Below are 26,653 nucleotides of genomic sequence, written 5' to 3' on the forward strand. Positions count from 1 at the left end.
GACACTAAACACCTCTACTTGTAGCAATGGCATCCTTCGTTATGTAATACAAATAGTGTACTACTACAGTATGAATGAAATACAAAAAGGTTCATTCCGGTGAGGGAGCTTCCACCCTTCCACCAAGGCCGCAATCATTTTTCCGAAGAAATGATTACATCAAAGATGGCCGTCAGCGTTTTCCTCCTCTTCTTGGTCTTTGCATCCGGTGAGTTTTTCTTATTCTTTTCTACGCCCTCACTGGTGCATTCTTTGCAAAAATAGTCTACTATCAGCTGACAACATCTTGTTATGTTGCCCAGTGGAACTTTCGGACCTTTGTCTGCAACTCTTTTGATAGTTTGAAATTAGATGGATTATTGCCAAGGATTACAACAACCACCACCGTGCTTTATCCCACGAAGTGAGGTCGGCTGTATGAACCCTAAAACAACACTGTGCTCGGAAAATAGGGACAAAAGCTAAGACTTTGGGATATATAGTTTTAGCTTTGTTATGGGTAATCTGGGCGGAAAGGAATAGGATGGTTCGTTAGGATTTTGTAGGCAAGGGCAGCAACAGTGGGGAGTTGTGGGAGAAAGCTTGTTTAGTCTGCTGTTAGAGTTTCCAAATTATCAAAAGCTTTGGAAATATCTATGGAAGCTTAAATAATTAACTACATAAATCATCACAACGATATTCATCACGGGTGTCAAATTCATGATTCATAATATTGCGAAAGAAAATCACTCAATCAATAATCGAGAATCGAGACATGGCATATAAACGTTATCAATGTAAGTAAAAGATTATTAACCTATATAATTCTAATCAATTATTAATCCATCACTCTCCTACCTCGACTCCAAAGCTAGCAAAGTCTCATTCCTTAGCTTTCCCGAGCACTAAGGCACCTCCAAGTCTAATGCCAAACGTCGGAGTAAAAAGTAATGACAAACAAGCAAAAGTTAGAATATTGTAATATAAAACAGAAAACTTATATAATTTTCCAGTTCTGCGGACAGAATATGAGCAGATTTTTTACTAATCAAAACTCAATGAAAATTTATGAATTTCTATTCTTTGGAATGCTTGAAGAACCATATTTTCAAGATATAAATTTTGTTAAAATCTGAGCTCTGGACTGAGGGAAATCACGAGTTAAAATAACAAGTATGTGCACAAATCTGCACCAGAGTTTTACACGGGTTCAAGGGAACCTGTTTGAACATGGCCCATCAAATTTCAATGAAAATCTTCGTGTAAATACTCACTTTAAAGCTTATGAATCCCTCTTCAATCCTATGGAAAACAAGTCTGAAAACAAGCTTGCTAATGAAACCCGAAAATGAAAGTTCTGAAATCTGCACCAAGAAAATTTTGAACACTTGCAACTTATTCTTTTGATTTTCCAGTGCTTCAAACAGGATCATAAGAACGCGAAATAGATGGAAGGGTTTGTTTTCAGACCAAAATATGGAGTAAAACATGAAAACTTAATTGAAAAGAATTACTCTAGACACCCAAAATGAAGAACAATTAAAAAAAATATTGGAATTTGAAGAACTCGTGAAAACTGACCTTGAGAACTTCTTCCTAAGAACTTTAGAACTTCCACTCTCCCACTAATTTTATATTACTTTTTGTAGAGAAAGAGAATATGGATATTGATTTGGTTTGAAATTGTTCTTGCAGGATAAACTACTATGCTTCTACGGTTCTACCTCTTCCTCCATAGCTGAGATTAGTTAGCTTCTCCACCTCCTGATTAAAAATTCCATCCCTTAGTAAGAGTCATCCACCTTATGCTTTGATAGCCAATATTAATAAGCACACTAGGGTGCTCACACATCACTTGGGTGAAGATTTTTATGAAGAACATAGAACAAAGAAAAACAATGAAGCAAAGGTTGCTGGAAACGGTGATCATACTGACATTGTTCTTTGGGCTACAATATTGTTGATCTTAAAAACATAGTTTCAGTCCGAATAAGTGAAAGCCACAACATATAAAATTTGAGCTAACAAAATTCACGATATTACGTGTGTGTGCGCACGCTATATATATATATATATATATATAGGTTCTAAAATACGGGTCTTTACACACCTAGCAATCAATTTACTTTTTAAAGCAAAGTCTAGTTCATCAGTCTGTTAAGCAACTCAGTACTAAACTATATTTGTCCTGTCTTTCAAATTTTAAAAATATACGTTTATATACATCAGATAACAGTATAACAAAATTAGTAACTTGTAAACCTTATCAGAGTTCCAATTTAAAATGAATCAAGGCAATTAACTCAGTTAACAATATAATGACGCTAGGCAGTAAGTAAATTTGTGAATTCAAAAGTAATAAAACACAAACTTTTTCATCATAAGAAATAAACCTCACGGATGTGATCTTTACAACAGATTTCCAATGTTTCATGATTTAAACTACCTGAGAAATCCTGCCATACTACCAACGCTACAAATTCATTCATTCAAGAAGATAGCATGGCTTACCCTATACATTCAAATCAAAGAAATAATTCAGCATTGCACATATACCGAACCTTGCTAAGTGGTAGCGGCCTTGATAGCTCTCTGCAATTCAGACTCCACATCAACAGCATGATTGGTAGGCTTTTTCTGTTCCATTTGTGCATTCTCTTCTCTGACCTTCTTCTTGTTCCTCCACTGTTCGAACCCCCCAGAAGTCTCACTCGAAGGCGGCAGCAATCTCTTCCCAACAACATCATTCTTCTCACTATGAAAACGCTTTGAAGAAACTCCAAACTTCATATCCTCCAACCTCTGCTTCATCTCCCTATTTTCCTTCTCCAAGACCTCCAAATCCCTTTTCATCCAAAAGCACATCCCCTTTAACAACTCCATGTCACCCACATTGCCCTCAGAACTCTTCTCCTCCTCAACCTTCACCTCCTCAATTCTCTCAATACCAATCTTATTCACTGTCAAATAAGGCATCGTTTTACCAAACTTTGCAGGAAGATTCACACCCCAGCGCATATTCACCACCAAACTTTTTGTGACCGGCAACACAGTCCTTGCCATCACAGCAATTCCAGAAAACAACCCATCTTTCCCACCATTCTTCCAACCCAACGACCTCTCCGCCGCAGACCCAATTCCACCATTCGAATGAGCTCCACAATTATCCCTAAATTCGCCATTTTTGGCGCCGGAAGGTTCCAACCTCAGCTCCTGCCATACAGATGACCCTTCAGAGACAAGCCCATTACCAAAACCACCATTTAAAGGAGACCCAGAATCCAAATGGTCACCAACATCGGAGGAAGACCCAGAAATTTGTTTGAAATTAGGGTCGGAAAAGGTAGATTTTTTGAGTGAAAAGTTGCCAAATTGGGGCTTGATGTGGAGAGAGAAAGTGGGGTTTGTGTGGGAGAGAGAGAATTGAGCAGTGAAAACAAGAGGGGAGTTTTTTGGGGAGCCAAAGAGGCCAAGACCAGACTTGAGGGAGAGAGAGAAAGGGGAGGGTGCGGTGGAGGAGTGAGAGTAAGAGAGTCTGACGGAAGGGCCAGAAGAGAAGTTGGAGGAGAGAGAAAATGAGAGGTGAGAGGAAGACTTGGTGGCGGCGGCGGCGGATGAAATGGTGGCGATGGAAGAAGTAAAAGGTTGGTTGAATATGGTTACGGGTACCTTTGCCTTTATCAGTGGGTTGCGGTGGTACTGGAACTCTTGTTGGTCTTCTGGACGCTTGAGGGAGATCTTCATCTCCGTGTGCGTGTTGGGTTCAACTGATCGAGAGGGTTTTTCTCTCTGTCTCTAAGGAGCAACTGAAGCAGGTACTTGATTGGGTTGGGACTCGGAAGTACAGGAAAGGGAGAGCCGCATGGGTTCCTTTCTGGGAAACTTGAAATTGAAAAACAATGATTACTTTTGGGCTTCCAAGCTTAACTATTTTTGTTCAATTTTGTTGGTTGATTTTTTTTAATTTATTTAATTTAATAGGCAAACATAAAAAGAGGTGTGTGACAATTGTTTTCGTTTTGTCGAGTAACCCTTATTTATCCACCAAACACTTGTCCATTCAATTAGAAAATAAATTGATTATCTCGTGTCTGAATTCTCTTTCTGTAATTTAAATGAATTTAATGTAAATAATTTTTTCGTTTATAAAAATCTCTCTCAAATCAACTTAAAATCATGTTTTTTGAGAAAAAAAACTTAAACTCATGTTAAACACAAGAGAATCTCTTATGTACCCAAGATATCACGTCACTATGACTTTTACCAATCAAAGTGAGTGTTAAATTTTTTTGAGAAGAGCTTTGGCTCCTTAAGGTTAAGGAGGAATTTCTCTTACACTTTGTGACCTATTCACAGAATTTCGTGCTTATAATTGAAATAATTCATATTATAAATCATTCTATGAAAATCATCGCAGTAAAAAATCAATTAAAATTAAGATCTCTTAGAAAATTAATAGTAGCAAATAGATAGATGGTTTATAATACTTTTATTGTAACATCCCACATCGTCCAATGAAGTGGATCCTGTAAGCCTTATATGTATATTCACATCTCTACCTAGCACGAGGCCTTTTAGGAGCTTACTGGCTTCGGGTTCCATCGGAACTCCGAAGTTAAGCGAGTAGCGCGCGAGAGCACTCCCATGGAGTTTTCGTGTGAGTTCCTAGAAACAAAACCGTGAGGGTGTGGTCGGGGCCCAAAGCAGACAATATTATGTTACGGTGGAATCGAGCCCGGGATGTGGTGGGGCCCGGGTCGGGATGTGACATTTACTGAATTTGTCTATTCATTTTTATAAAGCTTGATGATTAAACAATCTTACGTTTAGTTGATTTTTTGCAGAGATAATTTTTACATAATGTTTTATTATATAAACAATTTTGATCATAAATACAAAGTTTTGTAAATATATCACGATGTACTTTAAGGAGAAATTTTTCCTCAATTCTTGAAGAGCCAAGTTTTTCTTTATCTTATTGATCTTTTCTCTCCTCTTATAAACAAATAGACTTTCCACGTTGAAATATCACACTCACAAACAAAAACAATAATTAAACACAGGTAGATATACGTGGGGCTCGCGTGTGGATATGCATTATCAAACTCATGGACTAATTTTTTTTTTTTTTTTAATGGACTATTTTTTTTTAAAGGGAACAATTAGTTGTAAGTTACTGTTATCTACCATTTTAAAAGTCAATTGGCTAAATGACTTAATGAGCAAGATAAAGGAGTCTTAGCCCAACCAACGAGGACATCACACGTATTCTAATGAATTGCGTCAAGTTTAAATTTGCTACTATATAAAGACATGACAACCGACTATAAAAAAGTAATTGTTCGTCTTTCACAAAACTAGAGCGTTCGTATATATCCATTCATCAACTCTAACTTGGGCACCATCAAAACCTTGGCTCACACCACAACAATATGACAAGATCTAACCTGTTTATTGATCTTTTGGTTGCATGGGCACTTGAATAATTTCATGTGTGGAATTCGTTCGCAAAAAGAAAAATTAAAAAGGAAATGATTTTTTGCACACCTATTATTTATTAAAAAGTTGTGGAGAATAAGAAAAATGAGTCCCAATTAAAATTGAGAGTGATAGAAGTGTCTAGGATCCTCGTTATGCCTGGCTAATAAGGCTATGCAGCACCTGCCTTTATTTTTCTTTCATTTTGTTTTCTAGTGTAAGATGATAAGGGGACCATACAGATACAGAACATGATTTTCTTTGTTTTTATTTTTATTTTTAATATGCTCTTTCTCTCATAGATTTATAGAATATGCTTCTGTGATCAGAATTTTTTGAGCACCTGGTATAACAGATATTTTCATGTCCGATCGCCACATGTCCATTTGACCCCTAATATTAGAGAATCTTTGTGAGTATCTGTAAATCCTCAAATCATATCTAAAAACTTGCCACATGATGTACGGTGAACGGACATGATTAAATCATATCTAAAAACTTGCTACATGATGTACGGTAAACGGACATAATTTGAGAATCCCCAGAATCTTCATTCAAAATTAGAATGCTCACTGCAACGAGAGAGAGAGAGTCAAAGACTACACGTCGTTTATTTGACCAAATTGTCAGTGTGTAGTATGCTTAGAATGGGATGACAATAATGCGATGAGTGTTTTTAAATGATCGAAGAATTTTTGGAAAATATTTTTAAAATAAATTATATTTTTAGGTAAAATTCAATATAGATTTTAGAAAAATACTTTAAATATTTTCTGTAACATGTACATATTTGATCATTCTTCTGAAAAGTATTTAAAATGTTTTTGAAACTCAAACAATTTTATCAAAAACGTTTTTTAACATTTTAAAAACACTTTTAAACGAGCCTGCAAATCAATTACTGTAACTGTCGTGTTGTGTATATAGGGGCTCCATTCGATACACGGTGCTCCATTAAGTTTTATTAAAATATTATATATGTATATTATTATTATTATTATTATAAGCATAAAACATAATAAACACCCCATATACTATTATAGCAACATTAAGTACTATAATAACACTTTATATTTTTGAACAAATGAGACTAAGGGGCAGGAAACTGGGTTGAGCTTCACAGTAGCGGTTGAACAAGAATATAATTAGAACGTAGTACTAAATGACGAATTCTATGAAATTAAAAAAAAATAAAAAAATAAAAAAAATAAAAAGTAGGAAGGGGACCCTGCAGATTCTAGACCGAGAGAGAAAAATCAGTCCCAACAGTCCGAATCCTGGACCGACGTCTTCCTTTTCATTTGCTCCAAGCCTCCAACGAGACACTCTCTCGTCCTCCTGTTTCCCTCTCCTCCTTCACCACAAAAATCTCTCTCTCTCTCACTTCATTCCTATCATCTCATAAAATTTCTTTCTTTCCCTCTCTCTCTCTCCAAGCTTTTCTTCAATGGCCACTCTTAATGTTCCCGCGAGAATGTCAGTCTTGAAACCTGGCAAGACTAAGGCCGCTGATCGATTGGCTTCCTCCAAGTGCCTGACTGGTTCCGTTGGGTTCGACTGCCGACCCAGAGGAAAATATGCCAACATCCACAAGAACCACAAGCAATTTTTTACTGTTAAATCAATTGGGATCACCCAGGACAGCAGCAGAGGCCATGTCAACGGTCCTCTTGGTGGCGTCGTAAGCTTTCTTTTTCTTGTTTCTGTTTTCCTTTGTTCCAAGTACTTTTTCCTTGCTTTTCCTAATACGGTTTTTTAACGGCTGTTGATTTTGTTGAAAGCGTTAATCCTTGTTGAGTAATTAAGGGACCTTGCGCATGCTTATAAAGAATTGGGTACTCCCCCTTGCCAATAGGTTTTATGGTTGAACCATAGCTTCCTTTCTGGTATTAGAGCATGTTATCCACGTGTTGAGGGCAACGGCCCACCTGCTATGTTGTCTAGGATTAAACGGCCGCACGTGCGAGGGGTGTGTTGAGAGTGTGAATCCCATGTTGGGGAATTAAAGGATGTTGCATGTACTTGGAAGGAGTTGTGTTACGCCCCATATTGTGAATTAGTTTTACGATGTAACCTTAATTTTGCCTCGGATTTTATGGGTAAACTGTGAAAACTTCAAACTTTGAGATCATGGTTTTTTTAATTGTTAGGCAACTGAGCAGAAATCGATTCCTTTACTTCAACTAGACTTAAAATCACCTATAGCGTTTACTTATATAATGATATTGTTCTGTTTGGTTGCTGAGAAAGTTTATGATAAATGAACAATGCCTGTTCCTTTTAATTGGCTGAAAACAGCTTTTCGGGGATTGTTAAATTGTTTACAGCATACAATTTGTGAAATATGCTAAATGGATAGTAATGCATTGGGTGCTTACATACTTTTTTCCAGCTTTGTTATCTTTTGTAGTGAAATTTGTGTGTGCCATGAGAGGGCAGTTAATTGTATCAACCATGTGTAATAAATCTATAACCTTGAAAGTGTATTGTTTCAGGGGAATCTGGACTCAACTTTTGAACTTCAGTCTGATGAGTATGTTGTGGGCCAGCCGAAGGTATTTTCAGATGGTCAAAGAAAAACTAAGATAGTATGTACGATTGGTCCCTCGACAAGCTCACGTGAAATGATATGGAAACTGGCGGAAACTGGAATGAACGTCGCACGTTTGAATATGTCACATGGAGACCATGCATCTCATCAGAAAACCATTGAACTTGTCAAAGAATACAATTCTCAATTTGAAGACAAGGTTGTAGCAATAATGCTGGACACCAAGGTATGCTGAGCACAGTTTTCTTTCATTCTTTACCTGGTTATAGCCTATTTAACTTATAGCTAAGAGCACAGATTTTTCCAATTGAGAATGGCTGCATTGGATGCTACAATCATTTCATATGCCGTGGATCAAACTAGGATTTGATTCATAATTTAAAAGTTCTCATTTCCTTATATATGATTTTGTATTTTCTTGAACTCAAATTTTCTGTTTCATGTAAACTTTGATTATATTTACCGTAGAAGACTACTCCCAGTTTGTGGTCTGTATACTTCAAACTCTGTACAGGAGCTGGAGTTTTGTCTTTCTAGTTTTAAACTTTCTTTAACGTTTACCTATGTGTTAATTTGGATTGGTATTCTCAAATTTCTGCTGCACTACTCATAAGAGAACACTCATATTTATCACATTGTATGCAATTTTTAGTGTCTTCTGTGTCAAGGAATTAGTATCTAATTCTCATTCGTTCTTCTTTTCTTTTGATGCAAAACTTTTGAGGTTATAGTTGTTATATAGGTTTTCATTCTTCATGCAGGGTCCTGAGGTTAGGAGTGGAGATGTACCACAGCCGATTCTACTTAAAGAAGGACAAGAGTTTAACTTTACAATTAAAAGGGGAGTTAGCACTGCGGACACTGTTAGCGTAAACTATGACGGCTTTGTGAATGACGTGGAGGTTGGTGACATTATTCTAGTTGATGGTAAGCATGTTGTATCTCTTGGGTGATAAACTTGTCAATGATTTAATTTTTTTTCGTTTTTCATCCCTTGTGATATGGTCATGTAACTAAAGTGTCAGAAATATGGAAAATCAAGTTGTTCACTCTTTCGAGTTCATGAAAGAAATTTAGGGCCCTTGTTTATGCACGTAATTCCACTAAGATTTAAAATTCTGTAACTGAGATGTAATTATGCTATAGATTAATGTCTTGTTGAACTGCTGTGCATTATAACTTATTGCTTTGGTTAACTTTGATGGGAAATGCCATATTATAGACTAGACTTGTTTTATAATTAGCTGCTGTTGTTAACCTCAATTTGTTGGGATAGGAGATAGCAAAAAAGAACTTGCACTAATTCTTACTGCTCTAGATGCAATGGGAGTAATGTCATACTGAGTGAAAGATACCTTATATCAGGATTCGGGAGTGAACAAGTCAGTCCTTTGATATAAATAGAGTCATGTTCTTTTACCAGGTATCTAGCATGCTATTTTCTTTAGAAAGAAGAAAGGAATCCACCTGATGAGTGATCTAGATTGACATGTTACTATGTGATAAGGAACATTTGTACACACACATACTAGTAAATGGATTAGGTGCAAGAACAAAAGGATGGTAGAAATGGACTTTACTATTTTCAAGAGTGTAGTGTGGATGTCCGCTCCTGAAATTGCCTCATTATATAAATAACAGCAAAGATTCCGAAGATGGACCCCTCTTTTGAAGAAATGAAAGGGATCACATGTGGGCCCACACCCCAATTTGTCCGATAATCTGAACCGTCCCTTCCGGGTCATCATTCAAAGATCACTTTTTCTTTAAATATCAGCCAAATTGGTAATGCGGATAATCACTTTGATAATGATTAGTACAGTGCTCTTGACAAATACTTAAATTGTAATGAGGTTAATCACATTGATAATGAGTATGATCACATGGCTAAGCGATTCCTGATTTGGCTGATTTTCGCAGGAGTGATTCTTAATTGGAGACCTAAAATTTGACTGGTTCGGATCATTAGACCAAATTACGGGGTAGGCCATCAATGTTGTACATTCCATTTCTTGCAAAGAGGGATCCCTCTTAAGAAGGAATGGGACTCTATATTTATCTCAGAGTGTTTTTTGACTCAGTAAATTCAACTAGTTGTAACTGTTACTTTAGACTGTTGGTTAGGGCTTCTTGAATGGATTCTTAAAGCTCATTAACTATGTTTTAACAGAGCGTTTTTCTCAAACCCCATCACCCCGCCCCTTGTCTTTATCTACTCATTTGTTTAAGGGACCTGATGATATGTCATGTCATTGTGCTAGGTGGAATGATGTCTTTAGCTGTAAAGTCAAAGACAAAAGATGTGGTTAAATGTGTGGTAGTTGATGGTGGAGAACTAAAATCAAGGCGCCATCTAAACGTGCGTGGAAAAAGTGCAACTCTGCCTTCAATAACAGGTATCTTCAGTGTTAATGGTATTTATACGATCACCATTTTCCATTTTGTGCCCAAGGAGGCACATCACTTCAATTTAGTGGTCTGCCATATTGGTCCCTTCTACAGAAAAGGACTGGGAAGATATCAAGTTTGGAGTGGACAATGGAGTTGATTTCTATGCTGTATCATTTGTAAAAAGTGCTGCAGTGGTACACGAGTTGAAAGATTATCTCAAAGGTAAACTTTTTAATTTCTTATCAGTTTATCCAATAACATTTTTTTCCTTGTGGTCGTTTATAGTACACTTCTAAACTGAATTTATGCACCCCTTCTGTAGGTTGCAATGCAGATATTCATGTTATTGTAAAAATAGAAAGCGCAGACTCTATACCAAATCTTCATTCAATAATTTCTGCATCTGACGGGGTTCGTATTTTTTCATAACATACCCTTAAATCTTTACCATCAGAAATGGTATTTATCTAATTTTATTTTTTAATCGGTTGACTTTATAGGCGATGATTGCTCGTGGAGACCTTGGAGCTGAGCTGCCAATTGAGGAAGTTCCTCTGTTGCAGGTAATTTGATCACTGTTGTATTTTTCCACTTCCAATGTATCTTAGCTAGAGCATTGAGTGGAGAATTATGTGACTGGACTTTGAGTTACCTAGGTCGTATCTTGGGTGACAATTTATGTGCCTTGATCTCTTGGCATCAACTAATTGAAAAGGTCCAAAGAAAATTGGAATGAAGGAAAAGGTTGCCTTTCGAGGGGCAGGCTTACCCTAATTCAGTTGGTGCTGAGTAAGCATGCCTACCTTTCATTCTCCATTTTTCTTGTGGTGATTAGGGTATCTAAGATCTTAGGAAAATTGACGAGGAATTTCCTTGTGGAGAGGGCACGAAGGATCATTTGACTGGCTGGAACCTAGTGCAGAAACATGGGGAGAAGGAATAACTGAATTATATTCTATCTAAGTGCATTTCTTAATTCTGACCCTCGTCGTATTAAAACCTTAATTTCTATAAATTAAATTTTATTGATGGATTGTGAACCTCATTCTGTAATTAAGTATTCTGTATCTTCACAGGAGGACATCATTAGAAGGTGTCGCAATGTGCAGAAACCAGTGATTGTAGCAACAAACATGCTGGAGAGCATGATTGGCCATCCTACGCCGACCAGGGCAGAAGTCTCTGACATTGCAATTGCAGTAAGAGCAGGTGCTGATGCAATCATGCTTTCTGGAGAAACTGCCCATGGAAAGTAAGTCTTACTTGTGGTGTTATTTTTTAATTCAATCTTTGGATGATCAACAACGATTTTTATTGCCTTATCAATTTTTTGCAAATATCTATAATATCAATTGTCCCACTAATTTATTTATTGCATTTTGACATTATTTTATTGGAAAATTTTGTTTGCACTGCCTGACTACCTTATATTTCATTCCCGGTAAGATACAGTTAGTGCTTAATTTATTCACTTTGTGTGCTGGTCCTGGTTGTAATTTGGTTATCTCATGCATCAGTTTGTCAGGGTTGTTTTCGGATTGTGAGCTTGTTATACCATTACATCAAAGATGAATTAGATTGGTTTAAATGTCCCTCCCCCTCCCCCCCTCCTCCCCCTTCTCTGTTTTCCCTCCTTCCTCTTTAAGTTAGAAACTGAGTTTGTTTACCGCATGACCAATTCAGTTGTTTCCATACGAAGGTTTGTAGTAGTGAGAGAGCTAGTAATCCTATATTTGGGTTAATTTTTTCACTTTAACAGGGGATTCTTATTTGAAAACCTTGGGTTATTCTGTTTATTTTGTTTTCTCTTGTGCATGGCTTAAGTTATTTGTTGGTTTGATTCAAAAATGGAACCGGCTTGTATTTCAACCGCTTATATTATGTGGACTAATTGTGAAAGTGTTTTTATAAATTCCAAATATAGGTATCCGTTGAAGGCTGTCAAAGTTATGCATACTGTAGCATTAAGGACTGAGTCAAGTCTTCCAATTAGCACTATTCCTCCAATACAACTGAGGACCTTTAAGGTATGCGTTGATTTCTTTTTGGTCTGATATTTTTTGCATGTGTTTACGGAATTTCTTGGTGACGCGTTGATTGAATTTAAATATTTTGCATATGCTGCGGTTAGCCTGATTTAATCTAATTATTTAGTGGATGCTTTTCACAGAAACATATGGGGGAAATGTTTGCCTTCCATTCCACAACTATAGCAAACAGTCTCAATACACCCATCATTGTTTTCACAAGGACAGGTTCCATGGCTGTGCTTTTAAGCCATTATCGTCCTTGCTCAACAATCTTTGCCTTCACTAACGAGTAAGCCCAGTATCCAAATAAGTTGTGGTATTCTTTTCGGGTCACAAGTTGATGGCAAGCCTTTTCTAAAAACAACTTTTACTTTAGTGTTGGTTTGTGCTTGTACTTTGGATGAAATAGATTGGAAATCCTTGTATAATCTAAAGTTGTTTTCTCCATCCATTCTTAAATTTGTGACACAATTTTGTGCTTAGCAGAGAGAGAATTAAGCAGAGATTGGTTCTTTATCACGGTGTCCGCCCCATATATATGCGGTTCTCAAATGATGCGGAGGAGACTTTCTCAAGAGCAATAAAGCTACTAGTGGTTAGTGATTACTGGTGTTGCAATCTGCCTCTTCATTATCTGCTTTGATTGTCATTGTATGTGATCAAAATGTATACATATGTTCATGCACAGGCTAAGGATCTTTTGAAAGAGGGACAGTTTGTAACTCTCGTCCAAAGCGGTGCACAACCAATCTGGCGTAAAGAGTCTTCTCACCATATCCAAGTTCGTAAAGTTGAAGGCTGATTTCAAACCTGTGAGGAATTTTCTTTTTATAGCTGCTAGTATTTGAATCGAAGTTTCAGTTCAACTAGTTGATAAATCTTGTGAAGTATCGTTCCCAGAATGGCTGAAAAAAGACTATCAACTTCGTGTCCAATACTGTAGAGCAATTGTGTCACTAAGAATTTTAGACGTTTCAACGGTGTCCTGTAAATTTTGGAATGAATCTGTATATATGGAAAGAGTGAAATCATTACGCATGACCATGTTTAGTCAACCTATGGCAGATCAAGCTATGGTTTCTGTGATATAGTTTCCTCTTTTTAGTGCTGTTTTCGGTATATGCTTTAATGTTTATTCGCCGTAGCTGTCTTCTAACAGGAAGAGAATTGTTTTGTATGAGAGTTATGCAGAGCCTAGTGCTAGTCTATCAAGTTCAAAGTGTCCCATGATATTACAATAGGTTTCTCTACAAGCACATGTTAATTCTATGGCTAGCAGTAAAACAAACAAATGAGAATGAGGGGAAATCTGAGACCTAAACCAAAAGTTACCCACCAAACAAGCCTGGATTGAAAAAAGTACGGTGCTGGTGCAGCGCGGATGCGAAGAGAACGCCAACTTTGTGCCAAACTCGTTCTTCTTATTTAATATAAGTTGCTAGCATATGTTGTTAACATGTCTGCTTGATTTGAACTTATACATCAGACTTTCAAGTTTCCTTGATCATCATCTACTTCAAATCTTCCCTCCAACTTGATGTTCTTATACCACTTGGCGCATACAATGTAGACTATCAAATCTATTAATGTCAAGCCAGCTAAGAGGAAGTAAAACCTATCAAGGTGACCCCTGTTGAGGTTTCCGGGGATCCATCCGGGCATGTGATCCTCAGTCGAAAACTTCATGACCACGCTCACGAGAAAGGTGCTAAAGTAGTTACCGAGCGAGATGGATGTCATGCACAGGGCGCTTCCAAAGCTCTTCAGCCCATCTGGTGTTTGTGCATTGAAGAACTCCAGTTGGCCCACATACATGAAAACTTCTGAAGCTCCTATGCATGCATACTGAGGAATTTGCCAGAAGATGCTTAAGGAGCTTGAGCCGTCACAATGCGGGCATTCTTTATCCGCATACTTTAGTCTATAGCACTCAACGATTCCTGCTGAAAGCATTGCCAGGACTGCTATAACAAGGCCAACACCCATTCGTTGAAGCTCGGTAAGCCCTTTAGCATCTGATTTCTTTATTCTGCCTACAAACGGGTCTATAATCCGTCGGTAAATGAAAATGAAAACTGCCACGCTGATGATGTCGAAGCTGGACATGCTCGCTGGTGGGATGCTGAAGTTTGGAATGGTAGTTTTCATGGCAGCTCCCTGCTCTACAAAGAGGGAAGCCATTTGTGTAAAAACGACTGAGTAGATAATTGTGCAGAGCCATATTGGGAGTAATCTTAAAATGCATTTCACTTCTTCCACTTGTGAGATCGGGCAGAGACGCCACGGGCTGCGAATGCCTTGCTTCTGGTAGTCTAAATCTCTTGATGAGATGTATGCAGCCCTGTCCAAGAACCTGCAGTTAATGTCGATGGAAATGAGTTAGCTCTGTATTTCAGTAGTAAAAAGAATTAGGTAAATTAGCGAAGTTAAGAACGTAGAATGATTTAATGAGTTTAAGTTATACTCCTACTTGAATCCATGGGTGTAGAGGATCTTTCGGTTGCTAATCGAAGACTCATTGTTACTCTCATCGTACAAGTCCTGTTCACCTTGTGGCATATGCGCCCTGCATTTCTTCATCGCTGCAACTAAGACTTGGCAAAACCTCGAGAGGGGATTGCCATTGGGGTTGAAGTGTCTGTACCTAGCAGTCCCACCAAGGAACAAGACCAATGCTGCAAATGCTGACGCTGCGGATGCCCAGAACCCAATAGCCCAAACTCCTTCATCCTCGAAGAATCCTAATATGGTGTTGGAGAAAAGGGGACCGAGGTTCATAGCCAGGTAGAAGTAGCTGAAAAACGCCACCTTTGCGAGCCCTTCCTTGCTGTGCTCCTCATCGTACTGATCAGCTCCAAATGTTGCAATGTTTGGTTGGTACCCACCATATCCTAGGGCAATTAGGTAGATAGAGAGGTAGAACAGCCAAATTTTCCAGCTCGAATGAGATCCACATGGATTTGCTTTGCTGCCACAACCTTTAGGGTTCAGCAAGAAGAGCTGCGAGGACAGCGACAACGATACCAGACCCTGTTGTCAAATGCACGCAAGTGTCATAAACATCGCATGGAAAGGAAAAGTAAGTAATACACAAGGTAATGCGTTTAGTCGCAAATTCAAAACAGAAGCAACAACAACAACAAAACCTTATCCTACTAGGTGGGGTTGACTGATACTTACGATGACAAAGATGAGTTGAAAAATGGAACAAGTTTTGTATCTTCCCCAGTACGAATCACTGAGGAAAGCACCAACAAGAGAGAAGATGTAAACTGTTCCGGTCCATTTGCTCACGTTGTTAGCAGCCGTCGCATTGTCCTGTTGCAACACCCTCGTTAAGTATAAGACCAAGTTCACCCCGACTCCGAAGAATGCTAGGGTAGCCAGACCTTGATTCACTGGTTTTTCATTGAACGATACATTTAAAGAAAAGGGTCAGAAGGTTATGATTCAAAAATATACAACGAGTTGTGTCTAAATTATTTATGTCAACCATCTTTGGTTACATGAATTCTTATATAAGTTTGCTTCCATGTATCAGTTTTCTTGTATTTCGATGAAATGAAACACAGTTTTTCATAGTTTTCACAAGGCGAAGAAAAAAGGCAATACTCATGCATGACGGTGTGGGTTCATACCCTGTCGGTGGCTAGTCTAACATTTAATCTAACAAAATCTATTGTTTGATCAAAAAAAAAAAAAAAAAAAAAAAGAAAAAAGAAAAAAAAAAGAACAAAGATTCCAAAGGGCATCACTTTCAGGCTTTAGGTGATCAGAGAAATCGCTTTCCGAGTTGCTTACACAAAGCAGTCAAGACACAAGGATTTTAAGAAATTTGGAAAAGAGAAATCTCTCCGAAAACGTTTCGAGAACAAAATCGAAACCCGTATATGGCTAGAATTGATGAAAAGCATGTTCGACAGGTCTCAATTATTAATAATTGGTCCGCCTTCGGTTTCAATCACAGTTAACCGAAATCAGACTCTTCCTTGCTCCCACCAGATGATCGGCCGGTCATTAATAAGCATCAGTCATCATACATGTGCACTCAAACTATATATTTTGCTACTTGACAAGCACAGCAAAGACAACCACATACAGAGGCTCTCTTTAAAAGAGTGACAGAAAGCGCCATAAGAAAATGCTTAAGTCGTAAAGCATGCACTTATAGATTGATTAGGTTCATGTGCAACAGTGAAATTAATGGATGTGTGGCCTGTAACCATTTCACTACCTAATAGTCTTGCTTTCAATCCTTTGTATATATACATACACATATATACACATACATATTATATTATATTATATATACCTATAATATTTTAAAAGAAAAGTTGATTGGTTTTTTCCTTTAACACCAAAATGAAAAAAAGCTTTAGGGCGTGACCAAGTTATTTGATTTACAATCATGCTTTGAAATATTGTATAAGGACCTAATTTTACACAACTATAGTAGTATGGTGCAAAGTAGGATATCATAAACCCAATGATAATATTTAATACAACTAAATTCGACAAAATTAAGCGACAAACCTATGTGTTTATAACGTGTTTGTGTCATGATAGTTTTTTTATTTATTTATGAAAGTTGTAGTATGCTTTGTAAAATACAGACATGCATAAAATATATGACATCATATATGTATGAAGATATTTGATTAATTTAGAAGAAATAAAAACTATATCAATGAGATGACACAAATGCTATTTTTGTACTTCAATCATGTACCTTTATTCATTTTCTTTGTTTTTGTTTCTTTTTTGTTTTATTTTTGTCTGATATTAAAAATTAAAAATTAGAAGTATCAACACAAAGTGAAAATGATAATAAATAAAACTGAGAGATGAACCAAGACATATTAACAGGGATCGTTCGAAGTTTGGGTTCTAGCTCCTGCCAAAATTTTAACAAAGATTCTGTAACGTAAATTTTCAAAAAAGACACGTGTCGATAATTCATGTAATGCAAGATTAAGACACTTATTACGTCTGGCACGCATTACTTTGAATGCATGCTTTCCTCACCTTCACTCCCTCTCCTCAGTTCTCTTGTCATGTCGTCTACCCAGTTCTTCAGTTCTGAGTCACTTCAATTAAAGTAGAACTGAAGGCTAAATAATAAAACGTCTTATGTCTCTTTGCATGAAAATGATTCACCGACACTTAGCATTTCGGTATAATAAAATCATGTTATGTGCAAATAAAGTCGCACATAATATTATATTATTTAATTGACTCGCCGTGGTCCTGTTTCTAAATAATGTTTTTCCTCTCGCGTCAGCTATCAATGTCTATCTTTGAAATGGTGATGGGCTGGCTATAACCCAGCATGCAGCAACACTCCTGCAACACTCGGTTTGGTTTTCAGTGCCAAATGTTGCAATTTCCTTCCACTTATATTGTCCTTTTCCCTTTCACCTTATTTATTGAGAATCACACCTCTCTTCTTCAACCGCTTATCTATAAACAAGTATTCATTTCAGCAGAAAGACCCTATCTATCCAATTTGTTTCAAAAATTCTTGAGAAAAGAAAAAATAAAAGCCACCCAAAAGTAGAGGACCTTGAGACTAACCAATTTAACAATCATATGATATAAACAAAAAAGAAAAAAGAAGTGTGCTTACTACATACAAAAACCAGAAAAGAAAAATCGACTAAGTAATTTATCTTGTTTGTTTTGAATATTATTTTTTCTTGAATTTTTGTTATAACTTATTTCAAAAGGTTTGGTGATATGGAGCTTACAAAGTATAATGATTCCAGCAACCCATCTTCCAGATTTTGCTCTGATTGCAGGGCGGCCATGCATATCAACCGTACCATCAAGAGTACATGCATCTTGATCTTCTTTGAACTGACCCTGAAAAAGAAAAGGGAAATGTTAATAAACAAATAAATAAACATAGTTACTAGTTTTACACTTATTTTTCGCACAACAATCTTGCTATACTCCAAGAATGCATGTTGTCTAATATTTCTTGAGGAGCAAAAAGAAAGTGGTGCTTGCTCCGAGAATTTAACATCATATAAGAAGAAAAATTAAGAAAAATGAAGCTTGTGAAGGAGAGCAGGCAGGCTGGAGAGAGAGAGAGAGAGAGAGAGAGAGAGAGAGAGAGAGAGATCATTGTTAATTTCTAATATGTGCTCACCTCCTTGCAGACCTCTAAGCAAGCCATTAGTTTTTCTTAAAGAGAGAATTGAGGGAATGGCGTGCAGAGGATGAGACGGGAGAGGAAGGTGGTGGTGAGTGACAGTTTGCTAAATGAGAGAATTAGAACTTGGACAAACAAAGAGGGGGGGAGGAGTTATTATATAAAGAAAGGGAGGGGAGAATAAACGGCGGAGATTTAAGAGAAGAAAAAGTGGGGCCACCCACTTGACCAAATGATCCAATATTGTGTACGTGCAATTTGTCTGGCTGAGTATTTTGAAGTTAAGAAACAAACCTGGCTTAAGCTAGTTCATTAAAGTAGTCTGTTTGAATTGAGTAGTGAAGTTAAGAAATAAATATGGGTTAAGTTAGTTGTCAATTAAAGTAGTATGACAATCTATTTGAATTGAGTAGTGAAGTTCATAAATATATATATAGATTAACAGATTAAGTAAATTAATCAAAATAGCTTGTTCATGTATGTGAACTCAATTTTGAATAACCTTAATGACATATTAGAGTAGTTTAGATCAACACTAAAAATAAATAAAACGAAAAATTAGGTTCTCATCCCTATTTTTCCAACTCCATTGATTAAAACCTTCTTTCTTTTCAATTTTTGATTAAGGTTCTTAAATTTTAATAAATTCCATTAATTATTTCAATATTAAATATTTTTTATTTCTAAATATATACATTTAGTGTTAGAAATGTTACATTTAGTATATTTATATTTATGGCTAAATTTTTTATGATATATTTTTATTTTTAGTTTGTACCCATTTTTAATTTGCAACCCTTTTTTTCATTTGTACCAATTTTCTTTTCAGTTTTAATTTGTATCCGTATATTAATTCATTTTTGTGCCCATAATTTTTATACTTTTATTTGTATTTGTACCTATATTTTTTAATTTATTTGTACCCATTTTTAATTTTTTTAAATGTATTGATATGTATTTATTTAATGTTTTAAAATATCAATGGTTATTTTTTAAAATATGTTAATAATTATGTGGGTACATTATTATTATTATTATTTTTCGCTATAACTTTTGTGAAGAACAATATTACTCTAAAATTGATTTTTAAGTATTTATTATATTTTAAAAATATTATTTGAATTTGTCTAAATTTCCTAATTTTGGGGACTTTTTAGGGACACTAAATCCATAAATGCATGAGTCAAATCTTTTAAATGATGCTAAGGATCTTGATCAAAATATTTAAAAAAAAATAAGATTTCAGTCTAACAATTAGGTTGATTAGGACTGAAACTAAAATGACCCAAAATAAAACAAGTAGTAGAAAAGAAAGACAAAAAAAGAAAAGAAAAAAAGAGTATGCACTAACACCTTAATGACATATTTAAGGATCGCACAAACTGTTAGATGGGAAAACGAAACTGGGAAGGTTTTAATTAGGGTAGGCTTTTGTTATTTTTTATCAAAAAATACCGTGAGATGGGAAAACGAAACTGGGAAGGTTTTAATTAGGGTAGGCTTTTGTTATTTTTTTTATCAAAAAATAGTTTTGCATTTCTCTAGAATAAAGAGTCTTCTGAATAAATATTGACTCCTTGTTTTGTAACGTATTCCCGATTTGGTGATAGCTACCCAATGCTTTTCCATTTTTCCTGGAAATTTTTCATATATCATGTGATTATCTTCATACACTAACCATACTTTTCCTTTAATTGTTGGTACCTATTGCATATATCAAGAGACCCATTTGGATTTAATCCGACCGTTCTCTGTTAAGTGAATTTAATTTGTCATTAAGCTCGGAATATTCTTCAAGTTAAAAATATCTTCAGTTAGCTCAAGCAGTAAGAAATGATCAGCTAGCAAGGACTAGGGTTACTTCAAGAGGTAAGAAAGGATGAGATAACAAGTCAGAAGTAAGATAAGTTGCATGTGTTCGACAAAAAAAAAAAAAAAAAAAAAGAAAAGAAAAGAAAAAAAGAAGAAAGAAAAACAAGAAGATAAGTTGCATGTGGTCTAGTATCCTAGTAGATAAAATGTTGAGTTTCATTCATGCATCCCAGATTTGAAACTTCCCATGCTCTAAATTATTATAATAGTTTCGAACACTCTCCCTCTCCGTAATAATAATAAAATTAAAAAAAAAAAAAAGTAAGCTAAGTTCGGAGTTTGCTTTCTCTTATATAACCAAAACAATCTTCTATTTAAAGCATGTATTATTAAGTCTATCAGTTGCAAGTGATAAGAAAAATAAAAATCCGTTTTGTTGTTTTGATACCAAACATAAGAAAATGTGTATTCGATTTGCATCAAATATTTTTTACTTTGCTGCTCAATTATTAGAGAGGATAAGATTCCTTAATTACATTATGGTTCACATTTTAATTACACAAGTTCAATTCACATTCTATACTTCAAGGGAAATGGTGGGATTTTGAATATCTATCTTTTAAGTGGAAGTTTGATTATCTGCAACTAATAATGCTCATTAATTTGCACTTTATGCCTCTAGTTGCTAAGTCATTCTCTAACATGTACATGATAATATGCTCTTTATATATATATTTTTATAATTTTAATGCGTAAGGCGGCTGCTAATCAAGAGGCATTTTGTATAAACATATTCTACAATAAATGAGAGATTTGTGCTTAATGTTTCAGTGAATAGAATTATACTTATGGAAGCTAATATATGCTTCCTATTATATCACATTTGGTTTTTTAGGGAGGTGTCCTTAGCTCTTATGAATCATACAAGTTCTTCAAAAATCAAGAATATTATTTAATTATGATGCTCTTTGAAAACAAGACCAAAACGATTATTGTGCTTTAAGTACTTCAACTGGTGTATACAGTCAAGGATATAGAATCATTTTGAATGAGCATCTCCATAATTATATGTTCCCTATTTTTTTTGGTTAAATGTGTTTGCATATAAGCGATATTCTACACTAATATACACCAAAAGAGGAGAAGAGGGAGGAAGGGAGGGGGAGGGGTTGGATTTTGAACCTGAAATTATACACAGTGGGTTCAAGAGAAAATTTACCGCTTGCTTAGATCAAATTTTAACTAAAAATTTGTTTTAGGAGCACCCTATAAGATTCTTTCTCCAACAATGCTCTCTAATTTAGAGAATCATAATTAGTGTGAACTAAAAGAATTTGGCCGTGCATGTTTTACTATATATATATGAATTATGAAGTAGGAAACTTTCTTTAATCACTTAATTAGTGACAGCTCGTGACTTTAATAATGCAAATAATTAGGCAACAATCTTACTGGATGAGGAGACAACTGCCTTGCACAGAATAAGGATCTCCCAATAGTTGAGGATGACCTAATTATTCGAATTATGTTGGCTTTCTTTCCTATGAAACAATGCCTTACGTAGGAATAGCATTTCAGAATTTGGTTATTGTCAATATCTAATTCTCATAAAACTCCCGATTTTCAACTGATTTTGTGATATAAAAAAAGTGTACTCTATTTGAGAGGGGAAAACTATTCTCAACTTTTAAGTACTATTGTAAACTTTCCTAGTTTATGTGTGATTGTGTAAATCCTAGATTAGATTTGATTCTAGTTATCATTTCCTATTACAACTTGTATTCTTGGGGATGGAGGATTTCTTCTCCCCTTTATTACTATAAATAAAGGCACTATGTAGGAGGGATAACAACAACACACATTCCCCTGCAATTCCACAAACACATCTGTCTCTCAATCTCTCTCCTTGCCACTGGCCCCCTTCCCCTTGTCAGATAAAATAGGCTATAACATGTTATCAGTACGCTCCTATCGCTACGCTTAGGAATTTGACGAGGAAATTTTTTGCATCAAACCAGTTCATCCATATCATCACGCAATCAGGTTTTTATCTCGATATTTTTGCAGCCCTAATAGGTAAACATTCACCATAATGCATGACTCAACTTTACGTTTTTCGAATTTTAGATTCTACATAAATTGTGTATGCATTATATTCATAATTGTTGAATTATGTGAATTTGATATTTTCCATGAATTGCATCAAATATATGTACATGCATTAAACTATCAAATTGAATTGCATTGAATTGAAAAAAAAAAAAATTGAAATCAGGAATACCAGGGTTCTTCGAACCCCTGACCTTGAACTGTGCAAGCCACCAGCACCAGGCTAGCAGCCTGCGATGGCCTGGCGAGCCTAGCCCAGCATCAAAACCCAGGCTGTAAGCCTTGAATCGAAACGGTGCGTTTAGGTATCGTTTGGTATGCAGACGGGATGGGACGGGACAGGATGGAACGGAACAGAGCGGGAGCAAAGATGCCCTCGGATGGAAACAAGGAGGAAGAAGAAGAAGACGGAGAGGTTATAATTTTGTGTTCCACGGATGTGGAACGAGTCGTTCCAGGGGGTGAGGTGGAACGAAAATTCACCCAAAACTCGTCCCGTGGAACAGCTCGTTCCACCCGTTTTAGCCGCACCAAACGTGAGACGGAAAGCCTTGTCCCACTCTGTTCTGTCCCGTCCCATGTACCGAACGGTACCTTAATGCACCATTGTTCCGACCCACAGCCTGAAGCCCAGGTCCTCCCCGTCGATTTTTTCGATGAAACACGACTGACAATCGTGAAATTTGGACGAAACTCATCATCTTTACCAACGATTTCTCAAAATTCCAGAAGAATTTAATGAGTTTTCATTCGAATTCGATTGAATTCCTTTGGTTTTCTCTCCCCCGACGTTGAGATCTCATCTCCGTCGACAAAAACTTGGTTCTTCGTTGAATGATGGCGAGCACCAACCATGAACAGCTGCATAAAGCGGCGATGTTGACCCTATTCCGATAGATCTCCACACCCAGTGCTGCTGGGGTGGCCTGAGGTCCAAACACCTGAGCCCTCATGGGCCTCGGTTTTCCATACGGTTCATTCGCACAACACCCATGTCATTGGGCTTGCTTGTGCCACGCGTTTCGATCCACATCACCAGCCCGTTGGGCTTTGGTGATGATCCGACTCGAGACATAGTCGAGCCCATTATGGGCTCTTGCCATCTCTCCAATGCATTGCATCACAACCAATTTGTGCCATTCATGGGCTTTTTTCCTTTGGGCTTACGAATGCAGCCAGCTGCTTTTATGATGCTAGGCCCACATGGCTACTCGGCCCGAGACTAAACCCACCCAATTTTGGGCTTGGGATGCACGACATCCATTTATTTAGCCTACCCGTGGGCTTAGGCCTTATTTTGGGCCCCGAATTTAATTGCCTAATTATTTTTAGGTCCAATGGGTTTTATATTTTTCTCACCCACCCTTTAAATTTGGCCCGAAGTCCAAATAATTAATTCAATTATAATTATAGACCTAAAGTTCTATTTTCATATTTTCTTGTTGCATATTTCTGTATATATTTGCGTTTGCCGGCAGGAACATATGAACCTAAGGTTCATAATTATTTCGAAACCTAAAGTTTCTTAAAACATGCCTTGTTTGAAAACTTGAAGTTTTCCTTAAAAACATCACCCATGAAAACCCAAAGTTTTTCATGCAAATTTAAACAATACATGTTTATTAGAACTTGGATGTTTTACTCATATGTGAATGGATTGATTTTTCTCCATTACACTAACCACATCGTGTCCATCTATTTTGTGATAGGAACATGTTGAATTTAAACAAACTCGACTTCACCGTTTTGGAAGTCTCTAGAAGGAACTACCTCAAGTGGGTCCAAGATGAGAAACTCCACCTCACTACAAAGAACTTGCATCCCGCCATTGAAGATGAGACGGACAACCTGGTTGGTGAAGCTGAAAAAGCCACTGCTATGATCTTCATCCGAAGACATATTCATGACGCCCTGAAACTGAGTACCTTGCTAAGGAGGATCCGCGTGCATTATGGGTCGCTTTGGCTGATCTCTTTGATCACTAAAAGGACATCTTCTTGCCTGAAGCAAGACATGGCTGGTAGCATTTGCGTTTCCAAGACTTTAAGTCTGTGAATGAATATAATTCCGAAGTTTGTCGAATCTGATCACTTCTTAAGTTTTGTAACGAAACTTTGACCGAAAATGATCTCCTGGAAAAGACCTATTGGACATTGTCTGCTACTAATATTGTCATGCAACAACAATATAAAGCTCAGAAGTTCACCAAGTTTTCTGTTTTACTTCTCGCTGAAAAGCAGAACCAGCTGTTGATGAAGAATCATCAAGCTCGACCTATTGGGGTGACTGCTGTGCCTGAAGCACACTATAGCACAAACCAACGCCCGAAATGCCAAAAGAGGCGTGGTAGGGACGGCCAGAAGCCACCCCGTCAAGGTCAACAAAGCCAAGGCCTATCTAAAGGAGGAAACAAAGCCCAGAAGTGCCCAAACCTCGCTCCCAAGGCCCCGAACTTTAAGAATAAGGGCAAAGCACCTGATATCAGGGATGCAGATATGTGTTAATGTTGTGGTTCAAAGGACCATTGGTCTCGTGTTTGTTGAGCTCCCCAGAGGTTGTAGTTGAATATCATTCTCGTCGTTAAGAGTTTGAATCAAACTTTATGTAAGTGGATGAACCGGAGAGTACAAAGATGGAGGTTTCTGACTTTCAGGATGAGCCTTTCTAGAAGATTAGAATCTTAGGCATAACTTTTTTTTTTTTAGTTGAAATAAGACACTGGGGCTGAATTCCACAGTAGTGGCCGAATCCCTTGTTTTTTGGTTAAATTTTGAACAATTTTCCTTTATGTTCGGATTATTTGTTGGTGATTTTTTTTTTTGGATATTAAGTTTTAATTAATTACCATCCTTGAATACTTAAATTATTTTGAATGGATATTTGTTTTAAAGAACTTTTATGCATGTGACTGATTCAAATTAATTTTTCATTCTAGGTATGAGTAGTGGGGAAGTTAGTTGTCTAACAAATAGTGCAACCATGCACAACATTTTGCATGAACGTATCTATTTCACTAACTTCATACCTAATAATGCATCTCTGACAACCATCTCAGGCCCATCCAACCTGATTGAAGGATACGGTAAGATATGTATAATGCTGTCCAATGGTACAATTTTGACCATTGATGAGGCACTCTATTCTCCACGTTTCGGAAGAATGTTGTTGAGTTTCAAGGACATTAGAGATAAAAATTACCATGCTGAAACCCAAATAGAAAACGGAATTGAATTTATGTGCATAACTTCCTACGAATATGGCCAGAAGCATAAGATGAAGCGTATCCCGAGTGGTCTGTATACTACAACCATACACCCCATAGAATGTCACTATGTGGCCGGCCCTACCTCTGGGACAGTGCATGAAATTACATTTTGGCATGATCGTTTGGGACATCCTAGACGAATAGAGATGCGCCGTATCTTCAAATCATCACGTGGGCATCCATTAACCCGAAGTTTAGGTTCGATTCAAGGAATCGCATTTCAAACATGTTCAATGGGAAAGCTTATCATTAAGCCTTCTTATGACAAGATTCGTTTGAATCCTTCTATTTTTCTACAACGGATTCAGGAGGACATTTATGGATTGATTCACCCTTCATGTGGACCATTTAGATATTTTATGGTTTTGGTTGACGCTTCCACATGTTGGTCACTTGTGTGCTTGTTATCCACAAGGAACATTGCATTCTCCAAACTATTGGCTTATGTTATCAAGCTCAGGGCTCACCACCCTGATTATCCGATCAAATTTATTCGATTGGATAATTTGGAGAATTCACATCTAAAACTTTTGTTGAGTATTGCATGTCGATTGGGGTTGAAGTTAAACATCTTGTACCCCATGTTCACGCTCAAAATGGCATGGCAGAGGCATTCATTAAGCGTTTACAATTGATTGCTCTATCGTTGGTCACGCGTACCAAGCTCCCGATCACTGCTTGAGGCCATTCAATATTGCACACAGCTAAGTTGGTCCGCTTCAGACCTGTTGCGACACAACCATATAGTGCCCTTCAGTTGGTTACTAGATACGAACTCGACATATCGCATATGCTCGTTTTTGGTTGTGTGGTCTATGTGCTGATTTCACTGCCCTTACGTACAAAAATGGGGCCTTAGCGAATGATGGGAATCTATGCCAGAT

The 26,653-nt window shown here is 36.8% G+C and overlaps 4 protein-coding genes across 6 annotated transcripts; 1 reads left to right on the forward strand and 3 right to left on the reverse strand.

Moving 5' to 3' along the window:
- Positions 1–634: 634 nt before the first annotated feature.
- Positions 635–3,030, reverse strand: LOC103962474. Of its 3 annotated transcripts, XR_007256424.1 has the most exons (3): positions 2,541–3,030; positions 1,561–1,743; positions 635–901 (listed from the first exon to the last, which is right to left on the reverse strand). XR_007256424.1 is itself a non-coding variant. In XM_048579457.1 (2 exons), exon 1 carries the CDS (start codon positions 2,995–2,997, stop codon positions 2,545–2,547), a length of 453 nt encoding a protein of 150 aa, XP_048435414.1. In that variant the 5' UTR covers positions 2,998–3,030; the 3' UTR covers positions 679–901; positions 2,541–2,544. The 3 variants fall into 3 exon arrangements, 2 of the variants coding, with proteins under 2 accessions (XP_048435414.1, XP_048435413.1); XM_048579457.1 differs by lacking the exon at positions 1,561–1,743 and having other exon boundaries at positions 679–901; XM_048579456.1 differs by lacking the exon at positions 635–901 and having other exon boundaries at positions 1,626–1,743.
- An 11-nt stretch (positions 3,031–3,041) lies between these two features.
- Positions 3,042–3,723, reverse strand: LOC125475096. Its single transcript, XM_048579455.1, has 2 exons — positions 3,185–3,723; positions 3,042–3,099 (listed from the first exon to the last, which is right to left on the reverse strand). The coding sequence occupies exons 1-2, from the start codon at positions 3,721–3,723 to the stop codon at positions 3,042–3,044; spliced, it is 597 nt and encodes a 198-aa protein (XP_048435412.1).
- A 2,961-nt stretch (positions 3,724–6,684) lies between these two features.
- Positions 6,685–13,470, forward strand: LOC103962473 (pyruvate kinase isozyme G, chloroplastic). The gene is made up of 12 exons (XM_048579459.1): positions 6,685–7,138; positions 7,953–8,234; positions 8,770–8,935; positions 10,270–10,404; positions 10,511–10,621; positions 10,722–10,810; positions 10,900–10,962; positions 11,476–11,651; positions 12,324–12,426; positions 12,570–12,718; positions 12,916–13,024; positions 13,118–13,470. The coding sequence occupies exons 1-12, from the start codon at positions 6,905–6,907 to the stop codon at positions 13,229–13,231; spliced, it is 1,731 nt and encodes a 576-aa protein (XP_048435416.1). The 5' UTR covers positions 6,685–6,904; the 3' UTR covers positions 13,232–13,470.
- A 170-nt stretch (positions 13,471–13,640) lies between these two features.
- Positions 13,641–18,705, reverse strand: LOC103962472 (protein NRT1/ PTR FAMILY 7.3). Its single transcript, XM_048579458.1, has 5 exons — positions 18,581–18,705; positions 18,177–18,291; positions 15,610–15,827; positions 14,900–15,459; positions 13,641–14,782 (listed from the first exon to the last, which is right to left on the reverse strand). Exons 1-5 carry the CDS (start codon positions 18,605–18,607, stop codon positions 13,912–13,914), a joined length of 1,791 nt encoding a protein of 596 aa, XP_048435415.1. The 5' UTR covers positions 18,608–18,705; the 3' UTR covers positions 13,641–13,911.
- Positions 18,706–26,653: the final 7,948 nt, after the last annotated feature.

Source organism: the organism of the source record quoted next, unplaced genomic scaffold, assembly GCF_019419815.1.
Source record: "Pyrus x bretschneideri cultivar Hongxiangsu unplaced genomic scaffold, Pyrus_bretschneideri_v1 Contig136, whole genome shotgun sequence".
NCBI lineage: Eukaryota > Viridiplantae > Streptophyta > Magnoliopsida > Rosales > Rosaceae > Pyrus > Pyrus x bretschneideri.

Excerpts from the sequence above, each read along its gene's own strand:
- LOC103962474 (XM_048579457.1), bottom strand. The coding sequence starts at position 2,997 with ATGCGCTGGGGTGTGAATCTTCCTGCAAAGTTTGGTAAAACGATGCCT.
- LOC103962472 (XM_048579458.1), bottom strand. The coding sequence starts at position 18,607 with ATGGCTTGCTTAGAGGTCTGCAAGGAG. Across the intron at positions 15,828-18,176 it reads TGCTGGAATCATTATACTTT|TGAATCAAGGTCTGGCTACC; the intron begins GTAAGCTCCATA and ends ATGAAAAACCAG. Across the intron at positions 14,783-14,899 it reads CTCTACACCCATGGATTCAA|GTTCTTGGACAGGGCTGCAT; the intron begins GTAGGAGTATAA and ends CATTAACTGCAG.
- LOC103962473 (XM_048579459.1), top strand. The coding sequence starts at position 6,905 with ATGGCCACTCTTAATGTTCCCGCGAGAATGTCAGTCTTGAAACCTGGC. Across the intron at positions 10,622-10,721 it reads GTTGAAAGATTATCTCAAAG|GTTGCAATGCAGATATTCAT; the intron begins GTAAACTTTTTA and ends CCCCTTCTGTAG. Across the intron at positions 10,811-10,899 it reads TAATTTCTGCATCTGACGGG|GCGATGATTGCTCGTGGAGA; the intron begins GTTCGTATTTTT and ends TTGACTTTATAG.
- LOC125475096 (XM_048579455.1), bottom strand. The coding sequence starts at position 3,723 with ATGAAGATCTCCCTCAAGCGTCCAGAAGACCAACAAGAGTTCCAGTAC. Across the intron at positions 3,100-3,184 it reads TCTGTATGGCAGGAGCTGAG|AGGTCGTTGGGTTGGAAGAA; the intron begins GTTGGAACCTTC and ends TCTGCGGCGGAG.